This window comes from Mauremys mutica, chromosome 10 (assembly GCF_020497125.1).
Source record: "Mauremys mutica isolate MM-2020 ecotype Southern chromosome 10, ASM2049712v1, whole genome shotgun sequence".
Taxonomy (NCBI): domain Eukaryota; kingdom Metazoa; phylum Chordata; order Testudines; family Geoemydidae; genus Mauremys; species Mauremys mutica.
This window is the reverse complement of record NC_059081.1, coordinates 49,544,455-49,567,362: the sequence shown is the minus strand read 5'-3', so window position 1 is coordinate 49,567,362 and position 22,908 is coordinate 49,544,455. Positions and strand designations below refer to the sequence as shown.

At 38.0% G+C, this 22,908-nt stretch overlaps 1 protein-coding gene across 6 annotated transcripts in view; it reads right to left on the bottom strand.

Moving 5' to 3' along the window:
• Window positions 1-522: 522 nt before the first annotated feature.
• GULP1 (GULP PTB domain containing engulfment adaptor 1) overlaps window positions 523-22,908 on the bottom strand; it is a 322,371-nt gene continuing 299,985 nt past the window's right edge. For 4 of the 6 annotated variants that reach the window (XM_045032402.1, XM_045032396.1, XM_045032398.1 and 1 more), the window contains 2 exons: window positions 16,547-16,641; window positions 523-2,757 (listed from right to left, as the gene is read on the bottom strand). In XM_045032402.1, the coding sequence (XP_044888337.1) occupies window positions 2,686-2,757; window positions 16,547-16,641 (167 nt within the window). In that variant the 3' untranslated portion in view covers window positions 523-2,685. Of the gene's footprint in view, window positions 2,758-15,599; window positions 15,611-16,546; window positions 16,642-22,908 lie in introns of all 6 variants that reach the window. The other 2 variants (XM_045032397.1, XM_045032401.1) reach the window with 1 other exon arrangement.

The following is a 22,908-nucleotide window of genomic DNA, read 5'->3' as shown; positions in this document are numbered from 1 at the left end:
GATCGGTCAGTACTTATGAAATGACAGTACTCATCAGAATGACACCCTGAGTGACCTCTCTTCATGACCAGCTTTACCACCTGCTGCAGCAAGCCTACTTCATTGACTTCAAGGGTCATAGCTACAATGAAGTCCATGGCACTATGACAATTTAAACAAGATAAGGATCATATTATTGGGTGACAGGCAAAGAATGAAAACAAGATTTGGGGGAACAGAACATATTTCTACTTACCTGTATGAAATATCAGGATGTATGGGATATGAGACATCTCTTATTATTGGAAACTTTCTCTAACCCATGAAGAGGAGGTCACATTCCAATAAGTAAGAGTAACCTTACAACAATTTACACCTGCCGAGGATCTGCCACAATGTGTAAAGCTAAGCACGTGTGTAAGATTTTGAAGTACTGGGTCCCCTGCCATGCAATTCTTGGCTTATAGAGATGGTGTTTATGTGACTTTCCCACCACTGAGTTCTGTGTAATTTACTGAATGAATAGTATGTTCTACAATGCAATTTATTTAAAAACATTTATTTTAGGCAAAATTAAACAGACAATTGAGATTACATAGAAATACAATTTTGAACCAGATCACTAAACATTTTCATTAAAAATGCACTGTTGCATTGATTTAAGTATTTTTGTACTGATCAATCAGTTTATATAATATTTAATCATGCCATTTGCAGAGTCAATTGCCATAAAAATCAGTAAAGAAAAAGGTTTCTTAAAATGTGCAAATATCTTAGTATTGTGTTACCATTGATCGTAAATGGCCACTAAATATATGCTTATTACATAAAGCTTTTTAAAGTACATTAAAAATACAAATTCTATTTGTTAAAAAAAGCCATGGATATGGCTACTAAACATCCTCATTATACAAATTCCAAAATACTATAAGACAAACAAAATTATAAAGACTTTTGCTTATGAAACATATACTACTCTATTTGTTAGTGATTGTGTGTGTGTGTGTGTGTGTGTGTGTGTGAATGTTGAGCAAAAAATAAGAGAGGAAGACTTAAATAAAGTTGAACATTAAGATACCAGTTCAGCAAGTTACTTAAGCACATGCCTAACTTCAAGCAAATGAGTATCCTCCATTGATGCTAATGGGACTACCCTTATCCTTAACATTACATATGTGCTTAAGTACTTTGCTGAATCAGGGCCTAAGCATATATGCTTAAATGTAATATTACATAAATGCATTTTTTCTGTTTAAACCTTAAGACAATAAGCTCAAAAACATGAGACATAATGTACCAAAAAAAGTAAGTCTTTTTTGGGGAAAAAAAGACCCCAACCAACCCTACTAAAAATCCTCTAGAAGTTCTTTTTCTACTTATGTGTGTTGTTAATGGAGAGGGGGGGTGTTAATGAGGGTTTTATGGATGGGGAATATCCTTAACATAAAATTTGGACATGGTACACACTGAACAAAATCATGGCAAAGTATAAACATTAAGGAACAAGTTCATGGCTGGATGCAAACATTCACTTGCTGTTTATGTTAAAGGTTAGTGAAAAGTATGCATAAACAAGTCAACAATATAGAAAACACCCAGAAGCAATATTTTGTGTGTGTGATTATTCATCGCAAAGCAAGATATTTTTAATATCTAGCTCTGTTATGTGACCTATTTATGGGTATTTAAGGTTTCATTATTAGTTTGCACTGAGTTGTTGCTGTAAGCTGTAGAGCTGCAGGGTGACATTTAACAGTAACACTACAGTGTTTCTCCACGTTTGAGCGCCCCACCCCTGCAAACACGTTAGCATGCGAGTACCTTTACACACGAGTAGTCCCAGTGAATGCAGTGGGGTTACTACATGGTCTTTAGCATGAAGGTCTTAGTTTTCAGAACATTAAATATAGCTGTCATGTAATGAATTCCAAATTACAAACATCATACAATATGTGCAACTAGCTTAGCTGTAAAACATCAAACCAGAAATGCATAGCATTAAGTTTGTCCATTTTACAAAACAATGGTCACATGTATACTAGCCCTCCCTAGTGCACTTATCAAACATTAGCTAGCATATTGACAATTAATCTGATAGATTTACTTTTTAAAATGTGAATTAAAGGCCTAAAATATTACAGATGCAATGGGCTAACAATAACATTATTCATATAGTATAGTGATTGTGTACAGTTAACTGGAATAAATTACATGGCATCCAGATTTATCTGTTATGTACATACTAATTTTCAGTATGTTTTACTTCCTTAATTGGTACTTAAATTTTGTATTGTACAATAATCATCCTATTGACCTGAAATTAAATAGTGACTTGAGACGATTAATTTTAAAATGTCACCACTCAAATATTATGCAAAAATTATATTGCCTTCTAACAGAAAGAGGTATCTATGAGTTCATTAAAGAACTTTCCCAGCTTAAAGTGAATACTCATTAGGTATTGCAAATGTCTGTCCAAGTATGACAGCGAGAAATACAACAGTGTAATTTAATTCATATTTCATATACAAGTGTGACTTTTTACATTTGTACAGGGAACCTAAGTTGGAGTTTTACAGAAGCAAACTTCACAAGAGTTAACATGTTTAAAAATATAATTTTTGGCACATGAATAACATCTACAATACTTGTTCTGAATTAAAAATAAAGGATTGTATATGATTTTCAAATTTCTGGGTCTTGGCATCAGCACCTGCTGTCTAGTGGGTCCAGACAAAATACTGTGCCTTCAAGAGTTAGTCCCATTTTGAACCCCTCCTGTAAAAAAAAAAATCAGACATAGTTAATAAAAAGGAAGTCTTTTTCCACAGATCTAAATCCCAATCCTGAATGCACGCTTATCTTTAGGCATATAAGTAGTCCTCGTAGGCTCCAGTGGCACCATTCATATGAGTCAAGTTAAGCAATTTTGCAAGAAGAGGTCCCAAGGATGCAAGATTTTAGTGCCAGAAAGTCAGAGTCTTTTGGCTTTGTGCAAAAATCCAAAATTGAATTTAAAATGAATATCACATAGTGAATCTTGCACATTTAAAAAAATTGTTCATATTCCAAGGCTGAGTTTTAATAAGTTCCTTTTAATCAGGACAGGTGCAGAAGAAAAAAAATGTATCACAAATACACAAATGTCTGAAAATACTACATGAAACAGAGTGCAAATACACAATATGCACCTAAAAGACAAAATGAATAATATCAAGTGGTAAAAGAATGAAAGAATGGTTTGTAGATATACTAATGTGAAAAACTTCTGAAGATTTAATGGCATATAATGGCATTTTTAGTATTTTGCATGTGTTTACTAAACTGATACAATTTTTCAAAAAATTCACCATGTGAATCCTTACTAATATTGCTATATTTCTCCAGGGATGGTAAATCCACAATATATTAAACTCCTTATTACAATTTTTAATAGGGATATTACTGGGAGATTACCACTTTCCGTTACTGCAACTTCCAGGAGTGTGTAGCTAAATTAGCTGCCTCATATCTTGAATTGAATCTAAGAAATGTCAACTTCCTTGTTGGAAAACAAAACAAAAATACCCTGAACGCTTCAGGATGCTGGTGAAGCACTGGAAAATATTCTGTCTCAAGGAACTTACTCAAGGCAACTACCTACCTCCACATGGTCACCAACACTACAGGTTGGAGATGTATGGGGAGGTGGAGACCTCCCCAACTCAAAAGAAATAGGGCTATAACAGCCCCTTTTCTCCATTTAACAGAGAGGCTGCAAATCGTCCTAGATCATATATGGATCACACAACGGTAAAGACAGCTTCTTATGCCACCTCCTTCACTGTTTACTCATACAATTTGGCCCTACATTCTTATATTACATAGCTTATATAGAGGAAACCTTAACATATAAAAAGTCTAAGCTAATATATATGGGACAGTTATAACAATTAAAACAGTGTCAGTGAACGAGAATGAATAAAATATTCAAGATGTTACACCCGTGTATCTAAGTTTGTAGCAACAACTATATCATTATCACATTGTTTTTGAGAAACAGCATATGATCATACCACTAGGTTGTAGCAAAATGCATACACGCAAGCAGTCAGCATTAAATTTACAAAAGCAACTGTGGGGAGGGATAACTTAGTGGTTTGAGCATTGGCCTGCTAAACCCAGAGTTGTGAGGTCAATCCTTGAGGGGGCCACTTAGGGATCTGGGGCAAAAATCTGTCTGGGGATTGGTCCTGCTTTGAGCAGGGGTTTGGACTAGATGACCTCCTGAGGTCTCTTCCAATCCTGATACTCTATGAACCTTAACTTTATTGTTTCCTCACTTCTCAGTGTGGAACCCTGGAACTCTAACATTCTCTTTCACCTGGTTCTGTTACCTTTAACAAACACTATGCAGCTAAATCAACCGTGCAAGTGCTGCACAACCTACCTTCACTCAAAGCATTGCTAAAAAGTGCAAAAAATCATACCAGATCCACTGTGCATGTTCAAGGTATACATTTTAAAGGCACATAATTTGGTCAAATCAAAATCAACGATTGCTATTAGAACACTCAAAGATGATTCTCAAGACTATTATCTATTTTCAAGTCAAATTTCAGCTTTCTCCTTTTGTTTTCATGGTATAGGTGTTTAAAAACAAATTAAAGGCCAGATTCTGCCACTTTTCAATTGAGAAAGACTTTACACCATCCGTAATCCCATTTACTCTAGTGGGACTACTTGTGATGTAAGATACTACTCAGTGTAAGTAAGGGCAGGAATCTGACACAAACCTTTTTGTTTTTATGACAGAGAAAGTGTTCTTCTTGTCTTTCCCCACTCTTCTCATCCTTAAAAAATGCTGAACTACTTTGGCTTGAACTTTAAAAGAAACATCACTTTTGTGCTGAGACTAAGCCTGGAAAATTTCATTCTGATAAGTGAAAATACTGCAGTTATGAGCAATTGGAAGAAAGGTAGGGGGCCCTATGAAAAGGTCAAGATAATTTTAATTACAGTAGCTCCTGCTGTAATGCTCATTTCAGTTTTTTCCTGAAAGTAGGATGTACTTGGGAAATGTTGCTGATGCAGTATGAAGTAAACAGTATGTGTTTTTATAAGGCATCTAAGATAAAATAATCAAGGATGATTTTTAAGTCATCCGTATTGTGGATAGATATAAACTTAAACTCCAAAGAGATAGTCTCCTGTTTATGTACACTTGTAACTCTCATTAGGTTGCCGTGAATAAATAGCATGCATGTGTTGTATATCAAAAAAATACCTTTTAAAGATAAAAGGCAAATCACAGATTCAGCTAGCCTCGTCTCTTGAAAAAATTCAAGTCACATGCTAGAATTTAAAGTGTCAAAATATTTAATAATCCCACTTGGGATTATTAATGGCTGGAAAATAATATTAAGAGAAATAAAATAAACTTCAAGGGGTTTAATTATAATGTGGTCTGAGATTTTCCAGGAAGACGATTTTTCTAACAGCAGTTTCATACCAAGATCACATTACAGGCCAGAATCACTATTATGGTCCAGCAAGACTAAGCAGTTGTAGACCTGGTTGAACCAGCCTGGGTACATGATTGTGTTGCATTGCCTAGGTGGCATAAAGCAGCCAGAACATGTTGGTGAATTTGCCCCATTTTTTATGAATTTTACTAAAGCTGGCAACACAGAATGAAAGCACAAAAGCCTTAAACACAGAAGAATTGTTCTAAGCAAACAATACATTCAGTTAGAGGCTGTGACGTTATATGATTAAAATATGACCATGTAGATCATTGTTGCTACCACTGTTATACAATTGCAACAACTCTTGTACAAAATGTGTCACGTAAGGCGTCTATGAAAAAGTTATGGTTTGCTGAATATTATTATCGTATCTGTATGGCTGTATCATGTTTGTATCTGAAGTTATGAATATTAACTATGTACCCGTATTTCAAATGTTTGCTCCTGTGGTAACACCCACAAGGTAGTTAGTAAGCACATTATGAAGGGACTATTCAAGTTGAATGCCCCATCAAAGAACACTTAACTCACAATGGACCATGGAAGATGTCTATCCACACCTGAGGGACTTTCATGTAAACAGTCTAAAGAGAGTGTAGGTAATGGCCTCTGCTATGACTAAGCCCATGTGACCTGCCCATGTGAGTCCAAACTCTGTCTTGTTACCTGTGATTTTCCACAAACTAGAACAATGGATTTCCGTCCACATGGCAGAAGCTATAAAAGGCCCTGAAAACATTCCCATTTGGCCTCTTTCCTGCTCCGACCTCTGGACTATGAACTTATACTAATGGGAGCATTCTAACCAAGGGACGGAGGTCCTTCCAATGATTTGGGAGCAACCAGAGACTTAACCAGTTAACAGTTTATTCCATCACTGCTACAAGCCTGATCCAAGAACCTTGCAATTATTGTATATATTTGATTCTTTTAACCAATTTTAACTCTCACATTTCTTTCTTCCTTTTTATAAACAAACCTTTAGAAATTAGATACTAAAGGATTAGCAACAGCGTGATTTTTGGGTAAGATCTGAGTTATATATTGATCTGGGTATGTGGCTGGTTGTTTGGGATCAGAAGAACTCTTTGGTTGATGATCATCATTAAGTCTAGTGTTGGAATCCCTAAGGAGACTGCTTTTTTGACTTCTTGTTAGACAGTGTGGTGAAACAGAAGTATATTTTGTTGCTGGTCTAGTATGTCTTATCGGAGAATAACCACCAGTTTTGGGGTGTGTCTGCTCTATTTTTCAGCAGTTTGTCCTGAATTTGATATTCTCAGTTGTGACCCACAGAGGCATGGTGACAGAGGCCAAATACAAACCTGGTGTAAGTGGGCACCTCTTAGCTAAATGCAATGGATGGAGCTGTGCCCACTTACACAGAGGCTAATGCCCTGACCTTGCACACATTACCAGTGTTGGTACAACACATACTCCTCATGACTTCAAGGGGAGCACTCTGATGAGTAAGGACTACTTACAAAAGTAAAGCTTACAGAATCAAGCCCTAAATTTGCTCTGCTAACTTTTAAAACCTGCAGTTAAATATGTATGAAACCTTTACTGAGCTCTTAAAACATACGAAGAACTGATTCATTCCTTATGTTGCAAGGGGAAAATCTGCATGCCCTCCGGTGCTCATTGGTGCAGGTGCACCAGCAGAGGGACTACAGGGATTCATCTGGCACGGAGGTCAGCTTTAAACTCCAGCTAGGGGCATGACAGAAATAGTACCTGAGGAGATACACTGAAATCTGTGTATTTGCAGGGTGTCCTGTCCTTGTCACTTCACACTGTGAGCAATGGAGCACAGCACAGGGGAGTAGTGCTTTCAGGTGCCTCATGCCAGTGTGATCCTTGCACTGGAGGCTGCAGTGGGGAAAGAATGAGCCAGGCCCTCCATTTTTGAAAAGCACTTTGGGGAGATTTCGGAGAATCTGCTGACATTGCAGGAGCCTCCTCCTTTCAAGCTTTGTTTTTGGGCTCTCAACTCTTATAGGTATTCAGAAACAGAGCAGCTGTTTTCACTTATTCCTGTCTTTTTAGTCCAAACAAAATGCTGTTTTGTTACTTATCACCTGTTGTGTGCAGTATGTTTTGCCTTTTAGATATCTCTAGCCTATTTCCTGCCTGACACATTGATTTTTGTTTGTTTTGTTTTCGACTGTCTCCTTTGTCTGTCCTTCTGTGACCTGCTCTACCCTTTCCATCACAAAGTTTAGGCCTCCAGTCCTTTTTAAACTTTCCCCAATATTCTAAATGTACAAAGCAAACAAAAATAGCTCAATGTTCATGTGTCTGTAATATGAATGGCAAAGAGAATAGAATAAATTACACAGTCGAAGTTTGATCCATTCAAAGAATTCATGTACCATATTATCAGAGGGGTAGCCGTGTTAGTCTGGATCTGTAAAAGCAGCAAAGAATCCTGTGGCACCTTATAGACTAACAGACATTTTGCAGCATGAGCTTTCGTGGGTGAAAGCTCATGCTGCAACTTTTATCTTGCATCAGAAGAAGTGGGTATTCACCCACGAAAGCTCATGCTGCAAAACGTCTGTTAGTCTATAAGGTGCCACAGGATTCTTTGCTGCGTGTACCATATTGTATCAGAGTTTTATTAATATGCCTTTTGTCCTTTATGATTGTAATTAGCAAACTTCAGGACTAACAGAAACTGCTGGTTTAGCTGCCAGATACTTAACTTATACCATACATAAAAACCAGCTTTCTTGAATAAGAAGGATTTCCAAAAAGGGCAAGATAAAATAATATTATAATTCCAGGAACTACAGTGTTAACATGAGTTGACTTAAAATCATCAGACTCACTAGATTATCATAATGGCCCTTTCTGGCTTTGGAATCTATGAAAGACACAGGAAGTAACTGTCCTGATCCATTCAGCATTGGAGAGGCCTCAGAGTACTGTGTCCAATTCTGGGCACCACACTTTAGGAAAGATGTGGACAAATCGGAAGGAGCAGCAAAAAATGCAACAGGATTAGAAAACCTGACCTATAAGCAAAGGTTAAAAAGACTGGGCATGTTTAGTCTTGGAAAAAGAAAACTGAGGGGCATCTGATAACAGTCTTCCAGTATGTTAAGGGCTGTTATAAAGAAGATGGTGCTCAATTGCTCTCCATGGCCACTGAAGGTAGGATAAGAAGTAATGGGTTTAATCTCAGCAAGGGGGATATATTTGGAAAATCTTTCTAATTACAAGTGTCAGTTAAACTCTGAAATAGGCTTCCAAAGGAGGCTGTGGAATCTCCACCAGTGGAGATTTTTAAGAACAGGTTGAAACAACACTTGTCAGGGATGGTAAGGTTTACTTGGTCCTGACTCTGCCCAGGAGGTTGGACTAAATGACCTTTCAAGGTCCCTTCCAGCCCTACATTTCTATGATTCTTACATAGGTTTCTGTAAACAGTAGTCTTTATCAAGAATGCACCATTTGGAAGATATGTTTAGATAGGACTGTTAACCCTTATCAAAAGCATTCTTACTATCAAATCCTTCTCTCCTTACTATGGCCAAACTCCCATTGAAAGCATGTAGTAAAACTGAGTAAGGACATTAGGACTTGACCTAAAATATGGCTGACAATGGCACAAAGAAAAGTATTTGAATGGCATAAAACTTCAATCCACTTATTTCCTGACTTAAATGAACTACAAGTTTGCGATGATGACATATTATCACATATTATCACCTTTTTCAGATTGTTTTCAAATTGTTCATTTTGATATATTTGGGCAAAAATATGTGGGTAGAGTCAATGTTTTTCTAGAAGTAACAAGATGTTGATATCAAAGAAAAAAGGAAAATCTAACATTTTCCCCTTTATTTAAAATGCAAAAAATATTATTTGCATGAACTAAAAATGTGCTTATGTCTGTCTAGTTTAAAGCATCTTCCCCACACAAATATTGATTATTAGCTTCATGTATTAACATATTTTTATAACTATTTTACATTTTTTAAAGTTTACAGCAGATTTGTAAAGAAAGTACATTCCTTCCTCCTTAAATCACATCCTGCCTGCCTTATTCACATGAGTAATCCCATCGGCGTCAATTAAACTAATTCATTAACGTGAACAGGATTTGATCCACTGTCACATAAATGTCAAACAGCCCCTGGATTGCTTGAAATCTCCACCATTTTACTTTTGAAGAAGAGGATCCCTCAGCGTATCAACATTTTAGACTGGCATTTTTCAGCTTCTTTCAAGAGTTCTCTTGTCTCAAAAGTGGGCTGAATTTAACCTGAGAACTCTTTGTATGGTGTTTAAACATATTTTTTGTTGGGTTTATTTCTGTAATCTGCAAATCCAATCTGTCAAGCACAGCACTAGCCTCTGGAAGTTTCCATGGGCATATCATGCTCTTGAATGCGGTCTTAGATACAAAAAATTGTTTTTCTTTTTTAAACCTGCTTATAAATTTGGCCCACAGCATTTTAAAGTTCTATAGTTCACACTGGTTTGGCTATGATATTTCTTCTATCTAAGCTTCATGGGGGAGGAGGGGGAAACAACAGGTACCCCCCTAGCTTGCTAACTCCTGTTATCCTCTGTAGAGCCTAGGTAACAGGAGAAGGGGTGGTAACAGTGCTGTGAAGTCAGACGAACTCCCTTTTGCAAGGAAAGGGGATGATCTGGGTGACGAGAGTGCCCTTTGTGTGCATCTGTGGAGGTGAGATGATTTAAAAAGCCATGGGCTACTTTTACTTTTTATTTAATAATTTCTCTTATCTGTAGCTCTCACAGTTAACTGAGAACAATCAAGGCTTTGTGCAGGCTTTCAGGCACACAATTCATATGCACAGGTTTTAAAAAATTATATGGGTTAAGGTGCTGTATATTTATTATGAAACCCAGATTGCAGTGTGTATATCTCCCTTCACCTTTCACTCCCAAAGACCAACACTTTCAGCTGTCATAATAATGATGTCAGTTGAAATGCCAGAGCTGGAGAAAAATGGATGAGCATTTATGCTTTGTTTCATTATTTTTGAAAAGCAGGATTATTTTAGAAGTCAGAATATTCTTTTAAAAATAATGATATTAAATACGTTATGGGCAGTCAATAATAGATAGTTTCATAATATTTGTTGTACATAAAATAGCATTTAATATCTGTAATACACAACAATTTTTCATTTAAAGGGAACCACGTACAAGCACAACACATTTAAATATATTATTTGTATCATTATATATATGTACTTTAGCTTCTGCAGACAGGCAGGATTTTTTACTGAAAATGCTGCTGTCCCAATAAAACAGCATATTCTCCATGACTTTAAAATTTCAGGAAGCAATTACTAAGTGCAAGCAGTAATTTTACCATTAACCCATGAAAGCACTCCCCATTGGGTCTGAAATAGCTCAAACCTGTTGATCTGCAGGGCACCCAACCATGCCCATCTCCAGTCTTTGGGGAAGGATGGGTACATTGAAGCCTGGGATCTGTGGTTGTGATCATGTTAAGAAATTCTCCTTATTAAGCAAACTGCATATTCTGCATGACCTTAGATTTCCAAGTTGATTTAATGAGAGGCCCCAGTTACAACACATTTTAGTGGCACAATCTGAAGTGATGAAAGCATGAATCACAATAGCAATGTCCATATCCAAAGAAATGGTTGCAATTTCTAGGAAACAGAGAGAGGAAAAAGCACTGTCCTGGCTAGGGTGGCCATATGACTGTTAAACAGCAGAAGAGGATCAAACAGGACCACCAGATTGTGAACTTTAGTAACAAAAGATGGATAAACACACTCAGTTAAAGGACAGCATATTTTCCAGTCACTTCCTTCATCCAATCACCATCATTTCAATCTTGTTCAGACTCAGTTTCAGTCAGCTAACCATCATCCATTCCCCAATAGCTAGTACACATTGGAGAAGTCATTCAGGAGCTCTGCCACAGTCAGATGAAACAGAAACAGAGATGAGAGCAAAAACATAATGAAAACACTGTAGCTCATGGCCCCTTGATTATGGCTCTTAAGGGCCAATTATACATACAAAAGGCAGGGAGAGAGGGCATCTTATAGAACTCCATGTGACAAATCCTTGATGCAGAAAAGTAATTGCCCCAAACAGGGGCGGCTCTTTTTTTTTTTGCCGCCCCAAGCACGGCAGTCAGGCAGCTTTCGGCGACGTTTCTGCAGGAGGTCCGCCAGTCACGCAGATTCGGTGGCAGTTCTGCGTGTTATCTGTCGGTCCCATGCCTTTGGCGTACCCGCTGCTGAATTGCCGCCGAAACTGTGGGACCGGCGGACCTCCTGCAGAAACACCGCTGAAGGCTCACGACGACCGGCAGGCCACCTCCTACCCCCGGCTTGCCACCCCAGGCATGCGCTTGCTGCGCTGGTGCCTGGAGCCACCCCTGACCCCAAACTACCTTCTCTAAGAGGGTGTCTCTAAGAGGTAAAAAACCAGGGCTGGTCTACACTAGAAAGTTAGATCCAGCTGTGTCGCTCAAGGGTATGAAAAACTGACACCCCTGAGTGATGCAGTTCAGCTGACCTAAGTCCCAAAGAAGCTAATACTAGATTGATGAAAGAATTCTCTCAGGAGGTGGATTTACTACAGTGATGGTAGGGGTTCTCCTGCCGCTGTAGTAAGTGTCTACACTGAAATGCTACAATCGTGCAGCTACAGTGCTGCAGCTCTACTGCTGTAGCATTTTAAGTGTAGACATAGCTTAAGCCACTGAAAGGCCGCTGCCTTTCGAAGCAGATCAACATCATCTCACAACAACTGGTATTGCACACAGTGGCCAGATTTACCAATATGAGTACAGACACCTGATCTACAACGTTGAGAGCAGAGGATAAGTTACCAAACCAACTAGGGCAGTGTTGGTGACATACTCAGGCCTGTATCCCTTTGGAAAGCTGAGGAATCTAGATGCTTGACCAGCTCTAGTGAGGACACACACTAGTGATTCCAATAGTTTTTCAGTCATTCAGTGGCCAGCACTGCTGAGGTGTAGCAGAGTCCTGAGCTCAGGTAAATGGTAGAACTTTCTGTTTTTTAACCTGGTTGACTTGCTTTTCATTGTTAGTCTGACTGCACCCACTGGGCTTCAAGCAGCACAGACCCAATGATCCAATGGCAAATGTACATGTATTTGAGCAGATAATGATCTCTATCTAAATGTGATTGATTTCAGGGAAAATAAAGGCAAGCCTCTTATTGCGTTAGGAAGAGAAAGAAGAATGACCACAGCTTCTGCAAGCTGTACAAGATTAACTAAAGTGGGACTTTAGAACATATAACAGCTGCTGCTGCTATAATTCATTATAAAATGAAATGGGAAAGTTTCCGTCCATGTAACATCCTCTAAGAAACTTCAAATTCAGGAGATTAGAGAATACGGAAGGATTGATTTGATTTATGTGTGAAGTACGGTAAAAATACAGAGGGATGAAAATGTTTCAGCAAAACAGAAGGAATGTGTGACATTCTATACCTTGAGGGAGCATCCTGGAACCCCAAATTCCTCTTTTTCATATAATCGTGATCTTACATATAAAAGCATGTCTTCTAAAGTATCAGGGCAAAGGTTTGATCTGCTGGACGTCATTTCTCTGTCCATATATCTGTATCATTAATGCATATGAAGTTATGAGAATTGTGTTGTACCATTGTCACTAAAACATGCTGTAAACTGGGGAATCAGCCAGATATTAGCTCCCCAGAGGCAACAGCAAGGAAAGTAACCAACACCCGGGTGGGGTATCAATCAACCATCAAGAACCATTGTCCAGCAAGGAAGCTACAATGCAATAACTCACCTGCATGGGGCCACACCAGGGCAATTGCTCAACTTTGCCTGGAGACTCAGCAATGCTCCCAGACATGCCTGGACTTGTGTTTTCCAAGCACATGGACTGAGGGTATGAAACAGAGAGAGTGGCCATGTGCTTGGCCCTTCTTCTGCCCCAAACTATGCTGCAAGCACCTAAGACACTGAGAAGAAGACAAGACTCCAACAGAGGAGATTGGCCCAGGTTTAAGGAACAAACCTGTATATTGAGGACTGCAATATCCAGTGGGGTAAGAAAAACTGCTTAATCTAATTGCTGCCCAGTCTAATAGGGTTGAGAGTTTAGACTGCATGTTTATATTTTATTTCTTTTGGTAACCAACTCTGACTTTCTGCCTATCACTTAAAATCTATAATTTGTAGTCAATGAATTTGTTTAACTTTTTATCTTTACCAGTTAATTTTTATGAAGTGTCTGGCAAATCTGCTCAGGTTTGACAAAGGCTGGTGTATAACCACTTTCCATTGTTGAAGTAGTGAACCAATTAATAAATCTGCACTGCCCTTCTTGAGCTGTGCAAGATGGTATATTCCTCAGGTAAGGTGCTGGCAGCTGGGGGTATTTGGCTCTGGTGCCTTTCTCTGGGTGATTTGTGAGTGGCTCTGGGAAGATTCATGCAATATAGCTGTGTGTGGCGCTCCATATGTTATTGTGCTGAGTGATCACAATGCCTGGAGGGGTTTGCTGTTGGTCACTAGCAAGGCATTGTGAGAGGCAGCTCAGGCTGGAGAGAGTTCAGGGGGCACAGCGGTCCCACAGTCCCAGGCTGCACCCTGGGAGGATCCTGTCACAGCATGTTTACCAGAGATGTGTCTGAGCTGCAAAATTCAGATTTGGGTACATGTCTGGATTTTATCAGTCCTAAAAGGTTGGCTTCACAGTGACAGTAAAAAGATCATAATTATGAAATATGGACCAAAATTAAAGTTGGATTTGGAAAGATACCCAAAAGTTCAGAGAGTTTAATTTGAGTCCATCTTTTCTGGCAGTGCTGACAGTAATAACAAATAGCAGCTACTTAGTGCTTTCTTATCACCTGTTCTTTTTTTACTGACATTCTTGTTATGCCTTCACTCTTTGTCTGTCTCACACAGTACCTGCTATAAAGATATACTAACTCTGTACACTGGAAATTACTTAGAAATTCCCCACTTATATCAGCAGCTTTATGTTCTCTTGAATGATCAGTTGTTCTAAGTTGTCATCTAGCCCTCACTGCTGAACTCTATGTAAATTGTCTCCCTGGACAGACAACCAATAAATAACAGCATTCTATATTATTTGATTAAATATACACTTATTGAAACTCAGAAAATCTATATTTTTACAAAGTGAATGAGTACAAACATGCTGGGTCTACATACATGTCTACTATAGAATATAAACGAGGCCTTCAGTTTTGTCTCATATTCCTCATTACTGTCATATTCCTCAGAACATGTGGTATTTGGCCTCACTAGGTTTCTTGGAACTGCTTATGTTTTTCTTCCTAATTCTTTTCACGTATTCACTGACTCCTTAGATAGGCTTGTGGGCCCAAGAAACCACCCATGACTTTTCTAAGATGCTAAACTTGCCTATCATATTTCTTTCCATTTAAAAATAGGCGAGCAACTGACTGATCCTAATCAAGAACTAATTTATTATATAGATCTTATAATACAAAAGCTTAATGTCAACAATTTTACCTCTGAAGTTCAAGTGTGAAATGGAAGCAAAAAAATGCCACGGGTTTTTCAACACCCCTATATTTTAATATGCCAGCATGGAAGATGCCTCATATTGTGTAAAAAGATCATGCAAGAGAAATTAACACCAACAACCAAGACAGAAACATCCTCCCCCTCTCCTCCTCCCTCTGGGTTCCAGATACATTTGGGTAGAATAGATTGATAAATAATATTTGCCTGAAGAGACACTTTCACTAGCAATGGTCTGATGATGAAAATGCGAAAGTTAACTTATACAATACCCGTGTAAGTGGAAAGGAAAAAGCAACCATATTTAAATAAGGAAATGAACAATTGGGGAAAAAAGTCTATAAATTATGACTTGAAAGACAACTCCCCTGCACCAAACCAACCCACCCACCCCCTCTTAAAAATAACAAAGCCCCCCAAAAACATTTGCATAAAATGGTCCTGAATTACAGACATAAAATATAAACCTCACAAAAGATGTCAATTATACAGCATGCCCATTTTTTAGGATTTTAATTATAACAAGTTGATTTAATATTGATATTAAAATACAATATACCAACCATCGCTGACGCTAAACACCCAGGAAAGCACAAGAAGATAAAAGAGATATTAGAAATAGTATAAAGAAATATAAACATGTTTTAGGGTTGTTTTTTTTTACCCAAACCATTGATTTATGCTAACATTCTTTATAGGATGATATCACATGCATTATGCAATCAAATTCAAACCCCTTTGTTGAAGAAATGATTTAAACAATGCTGTGGAAATTCCACAGTAGAACTGTTCTGCTTAGGTTTTCCTGATGCCAAACCTCTGAGTGATATTTCTCATGTCCTATTAACTTTAGCTTTGATATTCAAATATTAGTACTAGTGCTGGTCAGAGACTTGAATTTCCAGTCCACAGTAAATTTCAAAATGAAAAAGTTGTTCCAAAATGGAATGATAAATGAAATTTCAACATTTCCCATGAATCAGAATTCCAAAGTTTCATTGTGACCTTTTCTAAACATTTCCAAGTCTCCCAGAGCTGCCCATTACTTGGGAGCCCCCAGCTGCCAAGGAGCCAGGCAGGTAAACTGACAGAAAACTAGGCAGGGTTCTATTGGAAACTTGTCTGGTTTTGCTTGGAATTTTGTCAAAATCAGGATGGTTCTGCAGAGCATTTTTATTTCAACTAAACATCATTTTCTGACAGAAAATGTCAAATGATGTCAGAAAATTTCCAACCAGCAATAATTAGTACACTTAAGTGCCAAATGCATTCTTTCTAAAGACACTGAGAATATTCAAGATTGCCTCAGGGAGTCAAATGTTCAACTCTGATTGAAGGTCAGTGGGATCCATCCACAAACATCAAAGTTCATTCTTCTTTGCATAGTAAAGAACAAATTCTTAACATGCTATAACACAAAGACAGCTCTATGATGTATACTTTACCCTTATTAGGTAAGTGTTCATGTGCTAATGGAAACCATTTGTTGAAATGATAAATAAGTAATTACCTGCATCTCATCTAGTTTGGACTGAATGTCTGGAGGGAAATCTCCTGCTCCACAGCTAAAAGGGTCAAATGGTTCTGCTCCAAAAAGGTCTCTCTCTAGAATGAAAAGAAACATTAAGTCAAAGGTTAGTGACATATGGAAGGAGTAGCATGGTGCGTGGTAAGCATGTCTCCCTACAAAATAACCTGAACAACAACATTTCCTGTAATCCATTTTATGAACAGCAATGTTTAAATATAAACTTGGAAGCTAGTCTGAGTTAGCTTCTTTTCCTCCCTTTCTAAGAATGCTACCAAGCTGATGTTTTCACTTCTTCATTTGTTTTCAGTTATCTCTCTTGCATTTTTTTTAGGAATGTTCAGTAATTATCCTATCCTAAGGAAGTTCAGGCCTTACCCCTTGTCTCTGTGAGGTAAGTCCTAATGGCACAGTCCTGCAATTATTGTGTGTGGGAGTTTCACAAATGAAAAAGTGCTAGACACAGCTGGTATTAATGGAAACAACTATTAGCCCCCAGGCATTTTAATTTACTCTTAGATAAGAAAATAAAAGACAAATCAAAAAACAAAAAGTAGTGAACCATGAAAGATCAGTTATCATACATGTCCAAGGAACCCGGAACTGAAATGGAGCAATACATCTGTACATCTCTTTCTATCAGTGCCTTACAGCAATTTCTCACTATTCATTTTTTCTTCCTAACTAGTCTTTGTTTTTCTTAATTGTAACACTGCCTATTTTTAAGGTCCAGTCAAGATCCAGTATCTTCAATATCACTTTACTATATTAGCTCAGTACTATACTAATCTTATTTCATCTGATTTGTAGCCCAAGTTCATTTATTTTTTCTCTCTCATCAGGTACAGATGTTTTTTTCTCCATAAAATGAGTGCCATGTAAAAATGCTATTCCTAGACTGGAAGCCAGCTAAACTGGTTTTGATAACCATTTTGCTAACACAGTTTAAACATATTGGTTGCATCACTTGCAAAACTAGGTAACTACACAGTTGCCAGAAGGAAAGTTAAAACTATATCCTATCTTTTAGCCACCTGATCTGCTAACCATGCTATCCAATTATAAAGTGTGTTAATTTAAAAGTAAAGAGGGCTATTGATTCCTGTAATACTATTAGCTTTATGTTCTAGCCCAAAATATGACTTGCAACATTAGAGTCAAGAGTTGGGAATCAGCAGTCAATTATGTTACACTGAACAACAAACTACAAAGTATTTTCTAAATCAAGAGACTGCATGTTACAGTACTACTGTTCATGCAATCAATGCTGAAAGAAATTGCACAGGATACATACAGAATATAGAATATTAATATATTAATTTTGAAATCTGTTTATAGAACAGTATGTCTAGACAGCCGTGATTTCGATGGCAATTCTGTGTGGATGTGTGTATGATTCACAGAAAATCACAGGTTCAAGTCTTGGCCCCACTTAAGTCAATGGCAAAACTCCATTGACTTCAGCAGGGCCAGGATTTCACCCACTGAAATGGCATGTGGTTCCCATGCAATAGAGCATGGGTTTTAAACTAACAATTTAGTATTATTACATGGTTTTAAGATATTCAGATTTTTTTAAAAAGGATATTAGAGTTCTCATAATGTCTCATTGCAAACAACTTAAATTATCATGTGCCACAACATATTTAACTAAAATGACTACGTTTGCATCTTTTCCATGACAGGATCATGACTTTTCCCTTTTTTTGGCCATGATTAACAACTAACCTTATGTATGTCAAAATCCATTTGAAACAACAAATATTAAGAGGCTATTTTAATGTTTCTGTCATACTTAACATCAAAGTATTAAAGCAAGATGGAATTTGATTGGTTAAGCAGAACCTCAGAAGCTGTGGTTACATTATACTCCATGTGATTATCTGATGTGGCCTTGAACCTTAGGACCCTATCGTGGCCCATGGTGCAGCTCCTTTATGCCAGCAGAAAGCTGTCCATTGTAGGCAGATACAGACCACCATGGTGTAGGAGAATCCTTGGCTAGTATAGAGCTGATGTAACTGGCCTCTGCACCTGTGGCTTTCTGTACAACAAAGAGGATTTCTCCGGGGTGCACTGAAGAGATATGGCTGGAGTACTCTTCAGTTCTGGTGATCCCTAGATGGTAGCCAGCGTATGTTGGGCAGCTGAGGGATGCTCTAACTGACAATGGGCACAGAATCATCATTCTTCTGTAGTGTTCAGGAGATATATGTAGATTCATTACTATGGATATGAGTTATTTTTATTTTTATTTAGTATTTCCATTTCATAATACCAAGAAGATGATACTTTTCAGTGTGACTATTGCCCTTGGCAGATAGCTGAAGGCAGTCAGTTTTTGATTTCATGCCTTACCAAATGGGCAGTGAAATAAAAAAACCCATGGCTTTTGCATTTCTTAGAGCTGAAATATAACTTCATATTATTATTAAAAGGAAGTTTCTAAACATTCAACCGATATGAAATATTTTCAGTTATTCCAGAATATTTCTCATTTGGGCCCAAACCTGCAAGAAGCAGTTCTGCTCAAGTCAATGGAACTACTCACATGTGTAAGGGTTGCAGGTTACAGGTTTGATCAGTAATTTCTTCCTTCAGGTGAGGGAATGGTTTGTTTCTACTGTTATTTATTTTATGTAACTTTATCCTTCAAAACTATGCACAGCAAGACTTATTCTAGATGAGCTAAACCATGCCATTCATCAGTTTAATTAATGTTCAAAATTAACTTTATAGATACCTATCCAGTGCCATATCGAGTAAACTTTCCAATGCAAATTATGCCTGAACACGTTCAGCATCTAAATACCTATCTTAGGGGTGGGTTTGATCAAATACTATTCTTTGGAGAGGACTGAGAATTGCCCTTGTACTTCCACACTCTCTTTGCTGTACTTAAAAATAACATTTATTTTTCATGACATGTTTGTGAGTGGATGTAATACTCTGAGTTATGAGAGAAATGGACAACACTGCCCTGAGCCAGACACAGTGCCAGGCAGGTGTTGTGAAAGCTTCCACACACATTTTGATTCATACAGCCTTGTCCTGAGCAGCCACATTATTGTCGCTGTTCTCCTGAACAGAGGCTGTCAGCTGTGTGGTAACTTTGGGCTAGGTAACAACATTTAGGCACAGCTGTGTGATGGACGCAGCTGCACCCTCCAGGGGATCACCACAGGCTTGTCTCTCAGAGCCCTTCACTCTGCATAAGGAGTGAACCACTACACCCCTTTAAGGGATGCAGCTTCTCTGTGTGGCCATCCCGCTCTGTGAGAAGCGCCTCTGGTCTATAGAAGTGGAAGACAACATTTCAGTTTGAATGTGCAGTACTTGCCCTGTATGAAATGTAGCCTAACAGCAGGTTAAAAATCAGCGGATACTTAACAATGAAACTAGTTTTTTGTTACAAAAATGACTATATTACACATATGCATTACGCTTAGAGAGAGAAAAGTACAAAAGTAATTTTCAAAACAGGATTTAGAAATACTGCACCTGTCAGTTGTGTTATCTCCATGACAGAGAACAGTCCCTCAATGAGAGTTCCCATTGTAATAATATAGTATTTCCCATCCTGATTATGTAGATTAGGATAGAGGTAACACAGATCCTTTTTGACTATCTATGACATGACAAAGCAGGTGATATTCAAATTTGTTGTAAGATAACTTAAAACATGAGAATTTCTCACCTGGCAATTCCCTTTTGCCATTATATAAATTCATTAAACGCCTACAACTCGAATACTGTGCGCAGTTCTGGTCACCCTATCTCAAAATGGATACATTAGAATTGGGAAAAAAGTACAGGGAAGAGGAATAAAAATGATTAGAGGTATGTAACAGCTTTCATATGAGGAGAGAATTAAAAAGACAGGGACTGCTCAACCTGGGGAAGAGACAACTGAGTGTAGATATGATCGAGGTCTATAAAATCATGAATGGTGTGAAGAAAAAGAGTTATTTACCTCTTAACATAACACAAAAACCAGGGGTCACCCAATGAAATTAACAGGCTTCAGGTTTAAAACAAGCAAAAGGTAGTACTTCTTCACACAATGCACAATCTGTGGAACTCATTGGCAGCAGTTTTCTGAAGGCCAAAAGTATAACTGGGTTCTAAAAAAATTAGATAAATTCATGGAGCACAGGTCCATCAATGACTAGTAGCCAAGATGGTCAGGGCTGCGACCCTATGCTCTGGGTGTCCCTAACCTCTGTCCCTCAGCCAGAAGTGGGGACTGGATGATGATGTGGATCACTTGATACACTTCTCTGTTCTGTTCACTCCCTCAGAAGCATCTGGTACAGGTGTCTGTCAGAGACAGGATACTCTGACCCAGTATGGCTGTTTTTATAGCTATATCAGAGACACACTATGATGATTATTTAAAGGATTCTATATTGTTTATTGGAATTTTCACAAAGGAAGTACCTGAACTCAGTTCTTCATGGGTAACTAAAAGAACAACTGAAAAACTGATTTTTCAACCCTTCTATTTGCAATGTCTATATATTGTGGAGGTGAACTTGAAAACTGAATTTAAAATTTAGTTAAACTGAGCTTTCTGTGTTCATTAATCCCACTAACCAGGCTGGTGAGACCATTCTGCATTCAAATACGTTTTAACTTTTTAAATATTCTTTTTTGGCCTCGCTCTTCCTGGTTTGCTGAAGATCTCTCATAATTTCTCAGTTTGTGACAACACTGATACCACAAATCTCATTCTAACAGTATTATGTTATTGGCCATACCACAGACAGAAAGATTCTGGATTATTTCACAAAGTGGAAAAAAAAATCATTGGCTGGTAGAAGCACTCAGTAAGCAATCTAGATTTAACTAGCTTTGCAATTCATCTTGAAGAACCCCATCTTGCATCGTGAAAACTCCCTTTCATAGAAAATTTCTAATTTTTTTGTTTGCTTTCCTAATTGAAACAAAAATAAATTTCAAAGCATTGAAATCCCCTGTGAAACAGAATTGTCATTCTCCACATAGCTCTCTCCCATCTAAAATGGGGATGGGTAGAGCAACTGAGGCACCATGAGCCTGGAAGCCTGGGATGTTGAGGAACTCAGCTGGTATGCTGGCAGAAAACGAGTCAGGTTTTGAAAGCTATCTGTTAGGCAGGGTTCTGCTGAAATCCTGCCTAATTTCTGGGGGAGCATCATCAAAACTGAACTGTCTCTGCAAAACATTAAATTTCAACAAATCAGTAAATTCTGAGAACAAAATGCCTTCTTGGGATTTTACTGAGCTGCTCTAAAGGGAGCCATTCTTGGGTGGAATGGGGGTGTGGATGGGACAGGAGCCAGCCCCATGAGCAGAGGAGGCAGAAAGGTGGCTTAGAGCCTCCTTTGTATCCTTTCTTGAGCTATAAAATCCCAACTTGAATATAGATTAATCTATAACACAAGTTTATACAGATAAAAGACCCAAACCTGTCCTTTCTGTGCATCCCAAATTGCAATGAGATCAATGAGATTTTGAGAACATAAAGAATACTGCAAGAATATCCCTTATAACTGAAGCATACCAGGCAGCACAAAGAGAGTTCTAGGCTATGTTTGAAAAGATTTCTACTGCCAGACTACACTAATATGATGTGATGCTTAGGATCTGATTCTGCCAGTCTTTGCTGCTATCAAACTGTACCAGCTGTCCCACTGAAATCAGTGGAGTAAAGTACTACTCAGTGTGAACAAGGGTGGCAACATTAGGGCTATGAGCAATTGTAAAGACACTCAGCAATACCTCAATCATTCAGTGTCTCCTTAAATTTCTGGTATATGCACGCTTCTTACTCACTTTTCAGAACATATGACACCCTCTGGATTGAAACTGGGTATCCAGGTTATCAGTTCAATTTAAAATTCCTTTCTTTTTCAAAATTAATTCAAAATGGTTTGTCAATAGTCAGATCAAGACAAAAATATATTTTCTCTATATTCTAGCAGAAAAACGGTGTATTCATTAGAATAATGGAATTTGTAGGCATGACTGGTGCTATTAATTGAGTAGATGTTTTCTGAGAACTATCCACAATGACTCCAAGATCTCTTTCTTGATTGATAACAGCTCATTTCAACCCCATCATTTTGTATGTATAGTTGGGATAACGTTTTCCAACGTGCATTACTTTCTATTTATCAACACTGAATTTCATCTGCAATTTTGTTGCCTAGTCACTCAGTTTTGTGAGACCCCTTTGTAACTCTTTGCAGTCTGCTTTGGACTTTGCCACCTCACTGGTTAGCCCTTTAGCCATCTCACTTATGAATATGTTGAAAAGCAGTGGTCCCAGTTCAGAACCTTGGGGGACCCTGCTATTTACC